Source organism: Microtus oregoni, unplaced genomic scaffold (genome assembly GCF_018167655.1).
Source record: "Microtus oregoni isolate MIOR12 unplaced genomic scaffold, Mior012 000003F_ref0000135, whole genome shotgun sequence".
In the NCBI taxonomy this organism is placed as follows: domain Eukaryota; kingdom Metazoa; phylum Chordata; class Mammalia; order Rodentia; family Cricetidae; genus Microtus; species Microtus oregoni.
The window spans coordinates 20,112,242-20,127,357 of NW_024543062.1; the positions used below are offsets into that span (position 1 = coordinate 20,112,242).

Below are 15,116 nucleotides of genomic sequence, written 5' to 3' on the forward strand. Positions count from 1 at the left end.
AGTTTTCTCTCATTGTGGCAAAGTTAGCCACTAAGCTACTGCCTCAGCTGCTGACAGTCTGCTGTCTAAACTAGCCAAGCAGGACATAAAAGAAAATGACTGCTGAACTTTGCCCAGACAAGGTAGGACAGTCCTTCAAAATTCCTGCTTCACAGCAAAGAGTGCCAGCCAGATAGCCCAGGTCTGTAGGTCAAAGATGGATGCTCCAACATCGCAGAGGAAGCAGAGTGACTGCCCAAGCAGTCAAGTGTCTCTGCTGTTTCTATAGTTTTAGGATTTGTTTCCTCCATACTTCCTGTTTACTCAGGTAATAGTATATCCTTCTCAGGTCTCTGATAGTTAGACCAGATAGAGTTAGTGTTCCTCGTTACCAAATTCAGAAAACTCACAAAAGAGGTGTAAAGTGTATCAGGTTGAGAGACATCAAAGCTTAAATTGTTTATCTAAGAAAATGTTTTGAAGCCTAAAAAGACAGTTTTAGGTTAGTAATTCAAGTCATGATAGAAAGTGAATTAGATATAAAACTTTGGATTCACCAAGATAGGATAGAAAATGGAGTTATTTTCTCTGAATTTGCTAAATGCAAATGGATGGGACATTGTGAAAGTAATCTTACTGTTCTTAATGTATATAGTTTTACTATGTTAGAGGTAGAACCTTCCCTTTTCATTTAGACAAAGGGGGAAATGTGGGATATTTAGACAAAGGGGGGAATGTGGGATATTTAGACAAAGGGGGGAATGTGGGATATTTAGACAAAGGGGGAATGTGGGGTATTTAGACAAAGGGGGGAATGTGGGATATTTAGACAAAGGGGGAATGTGGGATATTTAGACAAAGGGGGGAATGTGGGATATTTAGACAAAGGGGGAATGTGGGATATTTAGACAAAGGGGGGAATGTGGGATATTTAGACAAAGGGGGAATGTGGGATATTTAGACAAAGGGGGGAATGTGGGATATTTAGACAAAGGGGGGAATGTGGGATATTTAGACAAAGGGGGGAATGTGGGAAATTTAGACAAAGGGGGGAATGTGGGAAATTTAGACAAAGGGGGGAATGTGGGATATTTAGACAAAGGGGGAATGTGGGAAATTTCGTTTGCGCTCTGACACTCCTGTGTCTGACAATAAAGTTTATTTTGAATCAGAGGGCAGAGCTCGCTACAAAATTAGCTCTTGAGGTTTCGGAGGACTGAAGACATGTAGAGAGACACAGGAAGCAGGAGGGTGGGACTTAGAAAGATTCTTGACCTTTCTGGAGCAAGGAAAATGAAAGAGAAGTGGTCACTGGTCACTTCTCCACTGCTTCTCTGATTATTTAGGTTCTTACCCCGATATCTGACTCTTGAGTTTTATTGATAAAGAATAACTAGATAAACGGTTCAAAAAACCAAAACAATTCACATAAAGAAGCAAATAGATAAAATACAAAAAGGTAGAAACGTGAGTTTCTAAAGACAATTCAAAGCTGTTAGAACCTGTGGGATGGCCTGGTATGGCGACTCAGGTTTGCAATGGTAGTACTCAGGAGGCTGGGGCTAGCCTGGGCTAAACGGTGTCTATCCTGGGGATGTCACTTGGGGTAGATTACTTACTAAGATGAGCAAGGTGTTGGGTTTGAGTCCCCAGCACAATATAATGGGCAGTGGATCAAACTAAACAGAATTATTTTGAACCATGTGTGCCCCATACTATGGCACTTTCACAGATTAGATGGAGTTAGATGGAAAAAGAAGGATTCTAACAGCTGAGACAGAAAGACAGAGGGGAAAGAGGCAGAGAAGAGAAAAGGGGGAAGAAAAAGGCATGGGGTTGGGGTGCCCCCTTCCCTGCAGCTCAGCTGTAGCACTGGCCTAGACTACATAAACCCTGGATCCAATCCACAGGGCAGAACAATGTTAATTTTTCCCTGGTAGTTGAATTTCAAAGACAGAAGAGAGGAAGGGAAACCATGTAAGACATAGTCTCTACAGCCACATGGAAGGTAACAGTGTACAATGGTGGGGGACAGAGGGAGATGTCATGGAAGGTCACGCTGTTGTCTGTGATGGAGGCAGTGGGGTATCCATGGAAGGTCACTGTGTCTGTAATGGGGGCAGTGGGGGATCCATGGAAGGTCACTGTGTCTGTGATGGGGGCAGTGGGGGATCCATGGAAGGTCACTGTGTCTGTGATGGAGGCAGTGGGGGATCCATGGAAGGTCACTGTGTCTGTGATGGGGGCAGTGGGGGATCCATGGAAGGTCACTGTGTCTGTGATGGGGGCAGTCGGGGATCCGTGGAAGGTCACTGTGTCTGTGATGGGGGCAGTCGGGGATCCATGGAAGGTCACAGTGTCTGTGATGGGGGCAGTCGGGGATCCATGGAAGGTCACTGTGTCTGTGATGGGGGCAGTGGGGGATCCATGGAAGGTCACTGTGTCTGTGATGGGGGCAGTGGGGGATCCATGGAAGGTCACTGTGTCTGTGATGGGGGCAGTGGGGGATCCATGGAAGGTCACTGTGTCTGTGATGGGGGCAGTGGGGGATCCATGGAAGGTCACTGTGTCTGTGATGGGGGCAGTGGGGGATCCATGGAAGGTCACTGTGTCTGTGATGGGGGCAGTGGGGGATCCATGGAAGGTCACTGTGTCTGTGATGGGGGCAGTGGGGGATCCATGGAAGGTCACTGTGTCTGTGATGGGGCAGTGGGGAATCATGATGCTGATTTGGAGTTGGAGAAATGTAAGCACCTGGCAAGGTGACACTCAAGGATGAAGAGTTCAAGGGAAGCCGGGGTATACAGAGAGTTCAAGGGAAGCCGGGGTATACAGAGAGCTCAAGGGAAGCCGGGGTATACAGAGAGTTCAAGGGAAGCCGGGGTATACAGAGAGTTCAAGGGAAGCCGGGGTATACAGAGAGTTCAAGGGAAGCCGGGGTATACAGAGAGCTCAAGGGAAGCCGGGGTATACAGAGAGTTCAAGGGAAGCCGGGGTGTACAGAGAGTTCAAGGGAAGCCGGGGTGTACAGAGAGTTCAAGCGAAGCCGGGGTATACAGAGAGTTCAAGGGAAGCCGGGGTATACAGAGAGATCCTGATTTGACAGTCAGGATGGAGGGAGGGCAGGGAAGTGGGAGAAAGGGGAGAAAAGACACAGAAAGGAGGGGGTGGGGGAAAGTGGGAAGAAAAAGAGGTGGTAGAGATAAGGGGATTCCAGCAGGTTAATGACCCCACTCTTTAATCTCAGCACTTGGGAGGTGGAGTCTGAGTAATTCAAGTTTGTCTTCAGCTAAGGAGCAAAGTTCAAAACCAACCTGGGCCCCTTGAGATTGGTTCTTAAAAGGAAAAAGAGAAAGAACAGTAGCAGGGACGTGGCTTAGTGGTTGAGAGCTCCTCCTGCCTTCCAGAGGACCCGGTTCATCACACACACTGGAAGTCCAGCTCAGAAGACCCAACGTCCTCGTCTGGCTTCCATGGGCACTCACACATAAGTAAAATAATCAAATAAATCTTTATTTAAAAGTGTGTGTGCAGCCGGGCGATGGTGGCGCACGCCTTTAATCCCAGCACTCGGGAGGCAGAGGCAGGCGGATCTCTGTGGGTTTGAGACCAACCTGGTCTACAGAGCGAGTTCCAGGACAGGCTCCAAAGCTACAGAGAAACCCTGTCACAAAAAACAAAAAACAAACAAAAAAAAAAAGTGTGTGTGTGTGTGTGTGTGTGTGTGTGTGCTCCAGGCCTGCACCGCCACATCCAACTCAAGTCTAGCTTTAATCAGTGAGCAGAAGAATGAACTTGGGCAGTTCTTTCAATGTGCCCCCTCCTCTCCCTTCCTAAATGGGAAAAGGCATGGGGCAGATGGACACTCTCTCAAGCCAAAAGAATAGGACATTTTAGCAAAAACTCCAGTTTTTAAAGCAGTCTTGTTCTGCCCATGATTATTTTAGACATTAACTCCTTACGAAACCTCTTGCTTCCTCATAGACCCTCACAAGCACACTTCACCCTGGTGTTGGCTTCTTCTGGGCCACTGCTGGGGAGCAGAGTCAAATTTTTGCAAAAGTAACTAACTAGGTTCTACTTCCCAGCAGAACAGGAAGAGAACCAGAACTCCTCTGGAAGAGGCTGCCTTGTGGAGACAGGAGGGGAAGGTGGGACCTTCATATACCCCTTTTAGAAGGAACTGGCGATAGAAGTAGAGCCCAGAGTTTGGCACATGTCACCTCTGAGCCACATCCTCCCCCCACACAGATTTTTCTGATACCCGACAGATGTCATGTTTAGAAGTGCGTTTCTCTGCAGACCCTCCCGAGTGTTGAAGGTTGTAATTCTGGGTATGGGCACAGGAAGTAGCCCTGAGAGGCTACAAAACACAGTCTCCCCTCTCTGGCACTGCATGGGAGTGTCCCAGGGGAGTGGGGAGGACGGGGCAGTCAGGCAAAGGTTAGGGAGGAAAGGAGCCAGGCAGAGGCCCGGAATGACTCCAGGAAATGTTTAGATTTCTCCACCAGGAGGGAGGGCAAACAAACTTTTTTCCCCCAAGCCTTCTGGGCAGCTCTGAGCACTCTGCAGAGCAGACTGTGAAGAAAAAGCAGGAAAGAAAAATCCTCTCACGGCTGGATCCAGCAATTCCGGGGCAGCACACATCCCATCGGACCCCAGAGTGTATCCCAGAGTGTCCATGTGAGGAAAACAGTTTGCACTTCAGAGCCTGGCCCAGCTACAATCCTCACCCCTGCCGGGGACATGGAGCTTGTGATCCAGGCTGAGGAAGAGAAAGGGCCTGCTCCAGGCTTTCGTTTCCTGGCTGAAGTTTCTCTTGTGGGTGCAGCGTCTGCATCCCAGGGTGATGAGGTTAAGGGCTCAGCGGCAGTGGGAGTGGTAGTATTCTGATAGCCCTTGTGCTGGTCACCCGAGGACATTCATCCTCTCTCCGACTGCCATGGACAACGGGTCGTGCTGTCTCATCGAGGGAGACCCCATCTCCCAGGTGATGCCACCGCTACTCATCCTTGCCTTCGTGCTTGGTGCCCTAGGCAACGGGATAGCGCTGTGTGGTTTCTGCTTTCACACGAAGACCTGGAAACCGAGTACTATTTACCTTTTCAACTTGGCCGTGGCTGATTTTCTCCTCATGATCTCCCTACCCTTGCGGACAGACTACTACCTCAGACGGAGGCACTGGGCCTTTGGGGATATTCCCTGTCGCCTGGTGCTCTTCATGCTGGGCATGAATAGGGCGGGGAGCATTGTCTTCCTCACTGTGGTGGCTGCCGACAGGTATTTCAAAGTGGTCCACCCCCACCACCCGGTGAATGCCATATCCAACCGGACAGCAGCTGCGGCAGCCTGTGTGCTCTGGACCTTGGTCATCTTGGGGACTATGTACCTTCTCATGGAGAGTCACCTGTGTGTGCAGGAAACAGGGTCATCTTGTGAGAGCTTCATCATGGAGTCAGCCAATGGGTGGCATGATATCATGTTCCAGCTGGAGTTCTTCCTGCCTCTAGCCATCATCGTGTTTTGCTCCTTCAAAGTTGTCTGGAGCCTCAGACGGAGGCAGCAGCTGGCCAGACAGACTCGGATGAAGAGGGCCACCCGCTTCATCATGGTGGTGGCTGCTGTGTTCATCACGTGTTACCTGCCCAGCGTGTTAGCCAGGCTCTATTTCCTCTGGACAGTGCCCTCCAGTGCCTGTGACTCCTCTGTCCACACAGCCCTCCACGTCACCCTCAGTTTCACCTACCTGAACAGCATGCTGGACCCTCTCATCTACTATTTCTCAAGCCCCTCGTTCCCCAAGTTCTATACCAGTCTCAAAATCTGCAGTTTGAGACCCAAACGCCCAGGACACTTGAAGACACAGAGGTCAGAAGAGATGCCGATTTCCACCCTCTGTCGTAAGAGCTCCGTCGATGGGGCAAATAGCTCCCAAAGGCCGTCAGAGGGGCAGTGGGATCTCCAAGTGTGTTGAATGGCGTTAAGGCAAACGGCCCAACCACAAGGCAGAGGGATGGGCAACTGTGAGTTAAATGGGTGGGGACTTCAAAAATGCCACCGCTGTTTCTCAGCTGTGTCTTTCTCTCAGGTGGAAATGAATTCCATGTCATTCTGCCTTTTCCAGAAGGGTCCAGTTGCTTGAAGTGAGTTGGTTGTGTTTAAATATTCTGATTGCTATGGTAAGAGGATGGCACATGTGTGTGCGTGGGAGTGCATGTGTGTGCATGTGTGCGTGTGTGTATGTGCGTGTGTGTTCGTGTGTGTGTGTGTGAAGGAAAGCATGTGTTGGGTTAGGAACTGCTCAGAGCCTCTGTCACTTTACATGGCTGAGAATATGGTCTTGTTCTTGCTCTGAGAAAGTTAATGAACTTGATAACTTGTCAGTATTTTCTGGGCTGAAAATAACTTGAACCTGGGCTGGGTGGATACACTTCTGTCCAGCTGAGTGAGACCCTTTACACGGGGATGCTGGGTCCTGGCTGTGTTTCATCTTTCCTGGGGAGCCTCTGTATATTTCCTTTCCAGTGTTTGAACTTCCAGGTAGCCCAGGAGGACAGCAAAAAGAATCTACCCTAACCTTACAGCTTCATACTTTGCTGATTTTAGGTGGTTTGTTTGCTTTTCAAAGAAGATGCTGGGGGACTCGACAAACCAGTCTGGTTTCTCCAGCTTCCTCTTCATTCATTCATTCTCCATTCCTTGTTGAATTCATATTGTGCAGCCCGGCACTATCTCGTATCCCCATCTGTTTTGTCTTTGGTGCTGGGCAATGAACTTGGGTCCTTACAAGGCCTAGGTGAGCACTCACCACTGAACTCCATTCTCAACCCTTTGCTCCCCGTTTAGCTGGAGCTTTGTTTGCCAACTCTTGGGAGACTGTGAAGTTCTAGGGGGCGGCCAGAGACATTTCATCTCGGCTCCCTTTTGGTGAACAGTGTCTAGCCAATCGTCAGGATCTCCTCCTGTTGTGGCCTCCCTCTGCTCACGTGTTCCCCAGATACTGCCTGGAACTCTCACCACTAGACGATTTTGTGAAGCGCAGGCTGCTCCTGTCCCAGAGGAAGGAAAACAGATCCCGTGTCAAGCTCAGCTCCTCTTCCAAAGGGGTGACAGGCATCAGTCATCCTTCTGTTTGCACTTTCTCCGATTCCCAGAGCATTCTCCCCCAGGCAGGGACCTTGACAACTTTTATGTCTTTAGCCTGAGACACTCCTCTAGGCTCTCCACACTGTTTCCCTTGCCAGAAGCGGTGTACAGCCTGGTAGCCAAAACCATGGTCTGGCTACAGGACCGGCAAGATGGCTCAATGGGTTAAGGAGCCTGCTGCCAAGATGCCAACCTGAGTATTCCTGGGAGCCATGGGGGAAGGAGAAAACAGACTCCCAAAGGTTGTTCTCTGGCCTATGCGCCCCCACACACACATGCGCACCCACACAATTAATTAATTAATTAATGTGATAACAATTACACTTGTTATAACAATTGGCTGCACAGTCAAGTGGGTCTCAGTTTGAATCCTAGTCAAACATTTATTAGACAAGCGCTCTTAGGGGAGAGTTTATATAACCACATTCAGTTTTGGTTTCTCCATTTGTCCAAGAGAAGTACTAGTGCCTCCGAAGGGTTAGGGCAAAGTCAATGAATATACAATCTTGACTCATAAGGACTTTGTTTTACTCTTTCGTCCCAAGTGCCTAGCAGGAGACTACCTGGTTATAACAGACGTAAATAAATGTTTGTTGAATGACTGTGTGGACGTAAAGAATGAGACCCTACATCTGGCTATGAGTTTTCAAAGATGACCTAACGACATCATATGTGGTTTGTGGTTGTTTTTAAGCTTGGAGGGTAGTTTTTATTCAAGTTGAAAAGAAAAACTCCAGGGCAGGCAAGCTGTATATCTCAGCAGATGGAGAAGGGAGACAGAGAGGGAGAAGAGAGAAAGCCGCTGGCTTTTCTCAGTCGTCACAGAGTGGATGAGCGGCCCCACAGTGAGGAGGAGGGAGACAGAGAGGGGGAAGAGAGAAAGCTGCTGGTTTTCTCAGTAGTCACAGAGAGCATGTGCGGTCCCATAGTGGGGAGGAGGGCTTCAGATAAAGAATGGAAGAGCCCAGAGTGCCAGCAACAGGATGTTTGGACTCTAGAGAGGTCGAAAGAAAGAGACAGGAAAGGAAAAGGGAACTTTGTGTAAGCCTGGACTCAGAACCTCATGGTGACCCTGCAGTGCCTGACACATGAGCACACGGCACACAGAAAGTCCATGGAAAGAAGCGGACACACGAGAGTCAAGTGTCCCTAAGCAGCTACTCCATTGTTACTGCCTGACTTCTTCTTCCTAGGAAGGAGTCAAGCCAGGAAGTCCTACCAGCATCAAATCAAGGACCACATATCCTCTTTGTCTTTTATTTTATTTTCTTCACACTATCATCATTATTATTATTATTATTATTACTATCATTTTGTTTTTGAAACAGGGGTTCACTACATAACCCTGGCCTGGAACTTGCTGGTCTTTTGGGGTTTTTTGTTTTGTTTTTTTGAGACAGAGTTTCTCTGTGTAACCCTGGCTATCCTGGAACTCACTATGTAAACCAGGCTATGCTTGAACTCAGAGATCTGCCTGCCTTGACCTCCTGAATGCTGGAATTAAAGGTGTGCACCACCACCACCCAGCTAACTTGCTGGTCTTGAACTTGAGATCTACTGGCCTCTGCCACATGATTGAAATCTGTGGAAACTGGCTTGGGAGCTATTTCAGTAAGTGAAAAGCCTACCACACAGTCCCGAGGACCTGAGTTCAGTCATAGAACTCATAGGGTAGCACAAGCTTCTAATCCCAGAGTTGGGGAGGCAGAGACAGAAGACAGGAGAGGCTCACTGGCCAGCCTAGCTGAATGGGTAAGCCCGAGGACTCAGTGAGACTGTCTCCAAAACAAACGACAGCAAAGCAAACAGGCAAACACGGTAGGGGCTGATGTGATCACTCAGTGGGTGAAGGCCCTCACCACCAAGGCCTGAACGTGATCCAGCCAGGAACTTGGGAGGCAGAAGGAGAGAGCTGACCCCTGTAGTGTGTCTCTGACCTCCTCTCATGTGTTCACACATGCGTATGCACACAAGAGCATACACATACACACGCACACTAAACAAACACTTTTTTAACGTCCCTCCTGAGGAATGACCCCAGAGGTTGGTTTCTGGCCTCCACCTCCACTCTCGTGAGAGTCACATGTTTATCCTACATGCAAAAATAAACAGAAATCTGCCAAAACCCCGGCTTTTAACTTTACCCTGGGGCGCCATGTTTCACTCCTTTGTTGCTTGATCCTAATAAAAATGGATTTTGAAAGAAAGCGTGCCTCTCAAGTGTGGCTATCGCTCAGAAACTTCTCTGAAGTGGCCTTCCAAGGGAAGGAACTAAAGGCCCAATCCCCAGAAGCCCACGGCAGGCCTGTGGACAGAGGTTCTCACCGCAAAGCAGCCAGAGCAAGCTGGAAGCCAGGAAAATGAAACAAGACCTCAAGGATAGCCTTGACTCTCCGTGCACTTCCCCTTTGAAGCTGGCGAGTGTGACACAAAGCCTGTCTTACCAGAAAGTGTTCTTGAGAACTGGGGTGTGGGGCTGTCTGAAACAGGAAAACAATGGGTTTAGAGGAAATGATTCCCTTCCCCGGGAAAGCAAAAACCTATATAAAAAGAAAATGACAATTGTCTTTAATTGACCTTGACAATGGAAAATAAATGAGTTCTAGAACACCCTCAGAATAGATGTTCTTAACTTATTTTATTTTATTTTTGAAACAGGGTGTCACTATGTAGCCCTGACTGGGCAGGAACTCTTTGTATTGACTAGGCTAGCCTCGATCTCAGGGATCTACTTGCTTTTGCCTCTTAAAGATTTATTTACGTATTAAGTATACAGTGGTCTGCCTGCATATGTCCCTGCAGGCCAGAAGAGGGCAGCATATTTCATTACAGATGGTTGTGAGCCACCATGTGGTTGCTGGGAATTGAACTCAGGACCTTTGGAAGTGAAGCCAGTTCTCTTAACCTCTGAGCCATCTCTCCAGCCCCCCATTGCCTTTGCCTCTTGAAGGCTGGGATAAAATGTGTTTGCTAGGGCTATGAGATGGGCTCTGTGGTTAAAAACACTGACTTTGGGGCTGGAGAGATGGCTCAGAGGTTAAGAGCACTGACTGTTCTTCCAGAAGTCCTAAGTTCAATTCCCAGCAACCACAGGGTGGCTCACAACTATCTGTAATGAGATCTGGTGCCCTCTTCTGGCATGCAAGGATACATTCAGACAGAACACTGTATACATAATAAATAAATCATATATATATATATATATATATATATATATATATAAACCTGTCTACACTTGTAGAGGATCTAGTGCTGTGGGATAACAACTCTCTTGTACACTGTAAAGATTTGTCACTCGTACTGATTTAATAAAATGCTGATAGCCAGTAGCCAGGCAGGAAGTATAGGCGGGGTGACCAGACTAAGAGAATTCTGGGAAGAGGAAAGGCAGAGAGACTCAGTCACCAGTCAGGCACAGAGGAAGCAAGATGAAACTGCCTCACTGATAAAAGGTACCAATCCAAGTGGCTAAACATAGACAAGACTGGTGGGTTAATTTAAGTTGTAAGAGCTAGTTAATAATAAGCCTGAGCTAATAGGCCAAACAGTTTATAATTAATATAAGACTCTGTGTTTTTCTTTGGGACTGAATGGCTGTGGGACTGGGCATGACAGAAACTTCTGTCTACAATCTAGGTTCAATTCCCAGCACCCACCACTCAGAACAACTTATAACTCTAGTTCTGAGGGATCCGATATCCACCCCATGCCCCCACAAGTACTGCATGAACATGGTAATCTTAAATAAAAGCAAAACACCAATCACAACAAACAGGTCAATTAAAAAATATATATTTTTGAAAAAATCTTCATCAACATGCCTTACCCTTTAATTAAAGGAAAAATGGTTATGACAAGGTTTGAAGTAATGCATGCATAGTGCCTGGAGGGATTAGACCTCTGGTGCATGAAGAGTTAAACCAGTTGTTAAAGCTTTTGTAAGGGAAGCAGGGCTGTGTTGCAAGGTCGGGCCTTGCTGGCCTCTGAGCCTTCAGCTCCACATGGAATGATGCAAGACCCTGTTCTCACTATGGGCGCATCCCAGGCTGCAGAGCTGGTTCTGCAGTCTTCAGGATGTAATTCAAAATGGAACTTTTAGGTCCCCCCTTTTAAAAAGCATTGTAGAGTCTCAAGACAGCACTAGGCATAGGGCACACGCTTACAACCCCTGGATTGGAGAGAGAAGTCTGCACCAAATTCTGGGTTAGATCCCCAGCCTGGCATAAACTGGGAGTGGAAGTTTACGTTGGATTTCCATCACTCAGGAGGTGGAGGCAGGAGGATTAGAAGTTCAAAGTTGTTCTTAGCTATATAGGAAGTTCTAGGTCAGCCTTGAACTATGTGAGAGCCTATCTCAGTAAATGAATACAGAAAGAATTCTTTTTTTTCTCACTTCCCTTCCTCACTGTATTTTTTTATTCATATTCACAAATACGTATATGCTTATACATGGATTTATACCATAGATATGTTTATACACACCGGTCAGTGCAACTAATGCTCTCTCTGCCACTTTATTTCCCCTGCTAGATCTCCTTTGTTAGAGCCCCAGGGCTGTCATGTCCCCTACCAGCCACAAGAACCTTCAGAGTCCTGTACTGTCTGCAGTGGGAGATCTTCCAAAATGTCCTCCAAGAAATTGGGCTTCCTGCCGCTTGACACTATGAGTGTCTGCTGTCTCCATGGAACATGAAGCCTTGCCGTGATGTGGTAAGAGCGGTATCTGGAGATTCCCAAGCCCAGCTTTAAGAAGGTCTGCTTGTGGACTTCTGAAAACCCAGCGAAGCCTATGCCATGCACAGAAAACACATGACAGGGTCACATGAAGAAGCCACCCTAAGAAGCAGACAGTCATAGGAAGAGAGCGAGGAACCCATCTGTCAGGATTCGTCCTCATGTCTACTGGGGACACACTTCTGGGTGTCTGGGAAGGTCTTAGGGAGGGTAAGGGAGAAGGTTAGACCCACCCTAAGTGTGGGCAGCTCCACTCTACTGGCTGGAGGGTCACACTGATAAAAAGGAGAAAGCTGCCTCAAATTCATCTCGCTCTGCTTCCCGACCGCTGGTCTGTGGTGACTACCTGCCCCAACACTGTGAGCCAAAACCAAACCGAAGCCTTAAGTTGCTTTTGTCGTGTATTTTGGAGCAGCAAAAAGAAACAAAGGAACCCACACTTCTTCAGTGTAAATTTAGCCTAGGCCCTAGCTGAAAGCCCCCAGAGGACCAATCCGGCTGAGTCCAGTCAATCCAAAAACCAGGAAGGAAAATGGGAGCGGCGAATGTTTTAAAGCTTCGGGTTTGGTGGTGACTAGTTAGCAGATACCTAAAACAGAAACCCAGGTTAGGAGCAGACATGAGACAGCTTCCTACTTAAAGTCTTTAAGCCAGTGAGTGGGTTGTGCCCCTTTATGGGCATCAAATGACACTTTTACCTGGGTCACATACCAGATATCCTGCTTATCAGATATTTACAATCCATAACAGTAGCAGAATTACAGTTATGAAGTACAAATGAAAATAATTTTATGGTTAAGGTCTCCACAGCATGAGGAGCTGTATTAAAGGATCACAGCAGCTGAGTGGTGATGGCACACCTTTAATTCCAGCACTCGGAGGCAGAGGCAGGCAGATCTCTGTGAGTTCGAGGCCAGCCTGGTCTACAAGAACTAGTTCCAGGACAGGCTCCAAAGCTACAGAGAAACCCTGTCTCAAAAAGCAAAGCAAAACAAAACAAAACAAAAAAGGGTCACAGCGTTAAGGAGGTTGAGAGTTGAGGACCACTGCTCTAAGCCCTGTTTTTCCAGTCTTGAGACAGGGATAATAACGACACCTCCCTCCCTGGCCTTGTGTGAAGATAAAGCGAGGTCACACATGGAAAGTGATGGCCTCGAACCCATTCAGGCGTGTGGCTCTGGCAGGCCTTGCCCTTCTCCCCATTCCCTTTGCCTTACTAAAAATCATTAGATTACAGTCCTGAAACTAGCACCAAAGTTTCCTTATTTGACCACTTCCTCTTCCTGAGGCTGACTACCAAGGCCCCGCTATCAAAAGCCCCCTTTGGTTTACCTACTCAACATGCCCAGTTAAAATTAAACACTTCATCCTAACACGGGGTTCCCCCTTTACCTGTTTGCTTGTTTGTTTGTTTGAGACAGGGTTTCTTTGTAGCTTTTGGAGCCACTACACCCTAGCCCCTTCTAACACAGACCTCCCCTTAAAATGACACCCGCAAGATCACTTGCTGCTGTTTCTCTGCCTGAGTGAGAGAACAGCCACTTTAACTTTTCTTCCCCGATTAATAAAGAATATCTCTGTAAAAACAGGTGTTTGGGTGTGGTTTGTGCCTAGTCTGGGGTTCAGGAGAAAGCTCCCATTGTTAGGAGGTTTCCTTCCGAAATCTCTCAGTACAAGGCCTGATGTACAGCAAGCAGACGACAGAGGATAGTTGGTGTTCTTATTTTGCTTTTGTAGAGTTGGGGACCAAACTCAGGGGGTGAGGCATGTTAGCTAGCTAGTAGTCTATCACTGAGCGAAAGCCCTGGCCCTATTATATTTATTTACTTAATATTTTAAAATTTTGTTTCATTTGTTTTAAGACAAGGTCTCCATATATAGCTATGACTGACCCAGAACTCAATATGTAGACCAGACTGGCCTCACACTCAAAGAGATCTGTCAGCCTCTGTCTTCCCAATGCTGGGATTAAAAGCCTGTGCTACCTACCCTCAGCTTTAGTTATTTTTAGTTAGTCAAATTTTGTTGTTGTTTTTTGAGACAGGGTCTGTGTCCTCCATGTAAACCAGGTTGACCATGAATTTGTAGTGATCCTCCTGCCTCTGCTTTCTTCCTGGGCTCACAGGCATATACCACCTCACTGTGTCAAACCTCTAAAAACTGTTTGCTGGGTGCAGCGGTTAACATCTGTAGTCCCAGTTACCCAGAGGGCTGAGGAAGGAGAGTCCCTTGACCCAGGAGCTTAAGGTCAGCCTGGGCAACAAATTGAGACCCTCCCCCAATGGTTGATTAATTAATTGATTAATGATAACACCTTTGTGTACCGTGGCACACCTCTAGTTGTCCCACCCAGTGTAGGGGCTCACGTTGGTTTTGAGAGTCATACCTGTGAGGATCATTTCCTTTCCACCAGACAGAAGACTCATTGCCTGCCTCTCTAAATGATTCGTTCTAACAAGTTTCTGTACAGCTCATGCCTCAGTAAGAAAAAAAAATACAGAAAAGAAAGACCAGCACAAGACAAGGCGTGCCCTCCCGAGGTGGGAAGACTGGAAATTCCGTACCAGGACCTGGCACCCAGAGGCCTCAATTTACATTCCCTAAACTTCCTGTTTAGAAGCCTTGAATGTGAGCTTTGTAGGAAAGTAGGGGGAGGGGAGGTGTCTCCTAGTTCCTCAGTTTCCACCAGAGGAAGCTGAGGGGAAAGTGAGGGGCTTCACAGCCCACTGAGCATGGACTCAGAGTCAGCTACCGGCTTTTCTCTTTTTCCAAACTTAACTATTTGTTGTTTTTCTCATTTTGGCTGTGATAGGTTGGGGGATGGTGGCACATGCCTTTAAACCCAGCAGAGCCAGGTTGACCTCTGACTTCGATGCCAGCCTGGTTTACAGAGTGGGTTCCAGGACAGCCAGAGCTATACAGAGAAACCCTGTCTCTTAAAAAAAAAAAAAAAAAAAACCAAAAGAAAGAAAAAAAAACCTTCCCCCTCAAAAAGAAAGGTTTATTCTTGACTGTCTGGTTTCATTTCTGTTTGCTGTGAGAAAATACCCTGGCATAAAGCAGTGTAAGGAAGAAAAAGGTTTATTTCAGTTTGTCTTTCCAGTCCCCTTTTGTGGGGAAGTGAAGGCAGGAAGTTGAGGTAGCTGGTTACATTACGGCCATACTCAAGAGCACAGATAGATGAATGTCTGCAGGCTCACTTGCCAGTGCTACTCTCAGTTCAGCTTCTCCACTAGAAAACAGTTGAGGACCCCAGT

At 47.4% G+C, this 15,116-nt stretch overlaps 1 protein-coding gene across 1 annotated transcript; it reads left to right on the forward strand.

The window, feature by feature from the left end:
- Positions 1-4,912: 4,912 nt before the first annotated feature.
- On the forward strand, positions 4,913-5,953 carry Hcar1 (hydroxycarboxylic acid receptor 1). Its single transcript, XM_041649350.1, has one exon. It carries the CDS (start codon positions 4,922-4,924, stop codon positions 5,951-5,953), a length of 1,032 nt encoding a protein of 343 aa, XP_041505284.1. The 5' UTR covers positions 4,913-4,921.
- Positions 5,954-15,116: the final 9,163 nt, after the last annotated feature.

Bases quoted from the DNA above. Each gene is read 5' to 3' on its own strand.
- Hcar1 (XM_041649350.1), top strand. From the start codon at position 4,922: ATGGACAACGGGTCGTGCTGTCTCATCGAGGGAGACCCCATCTCCCAG.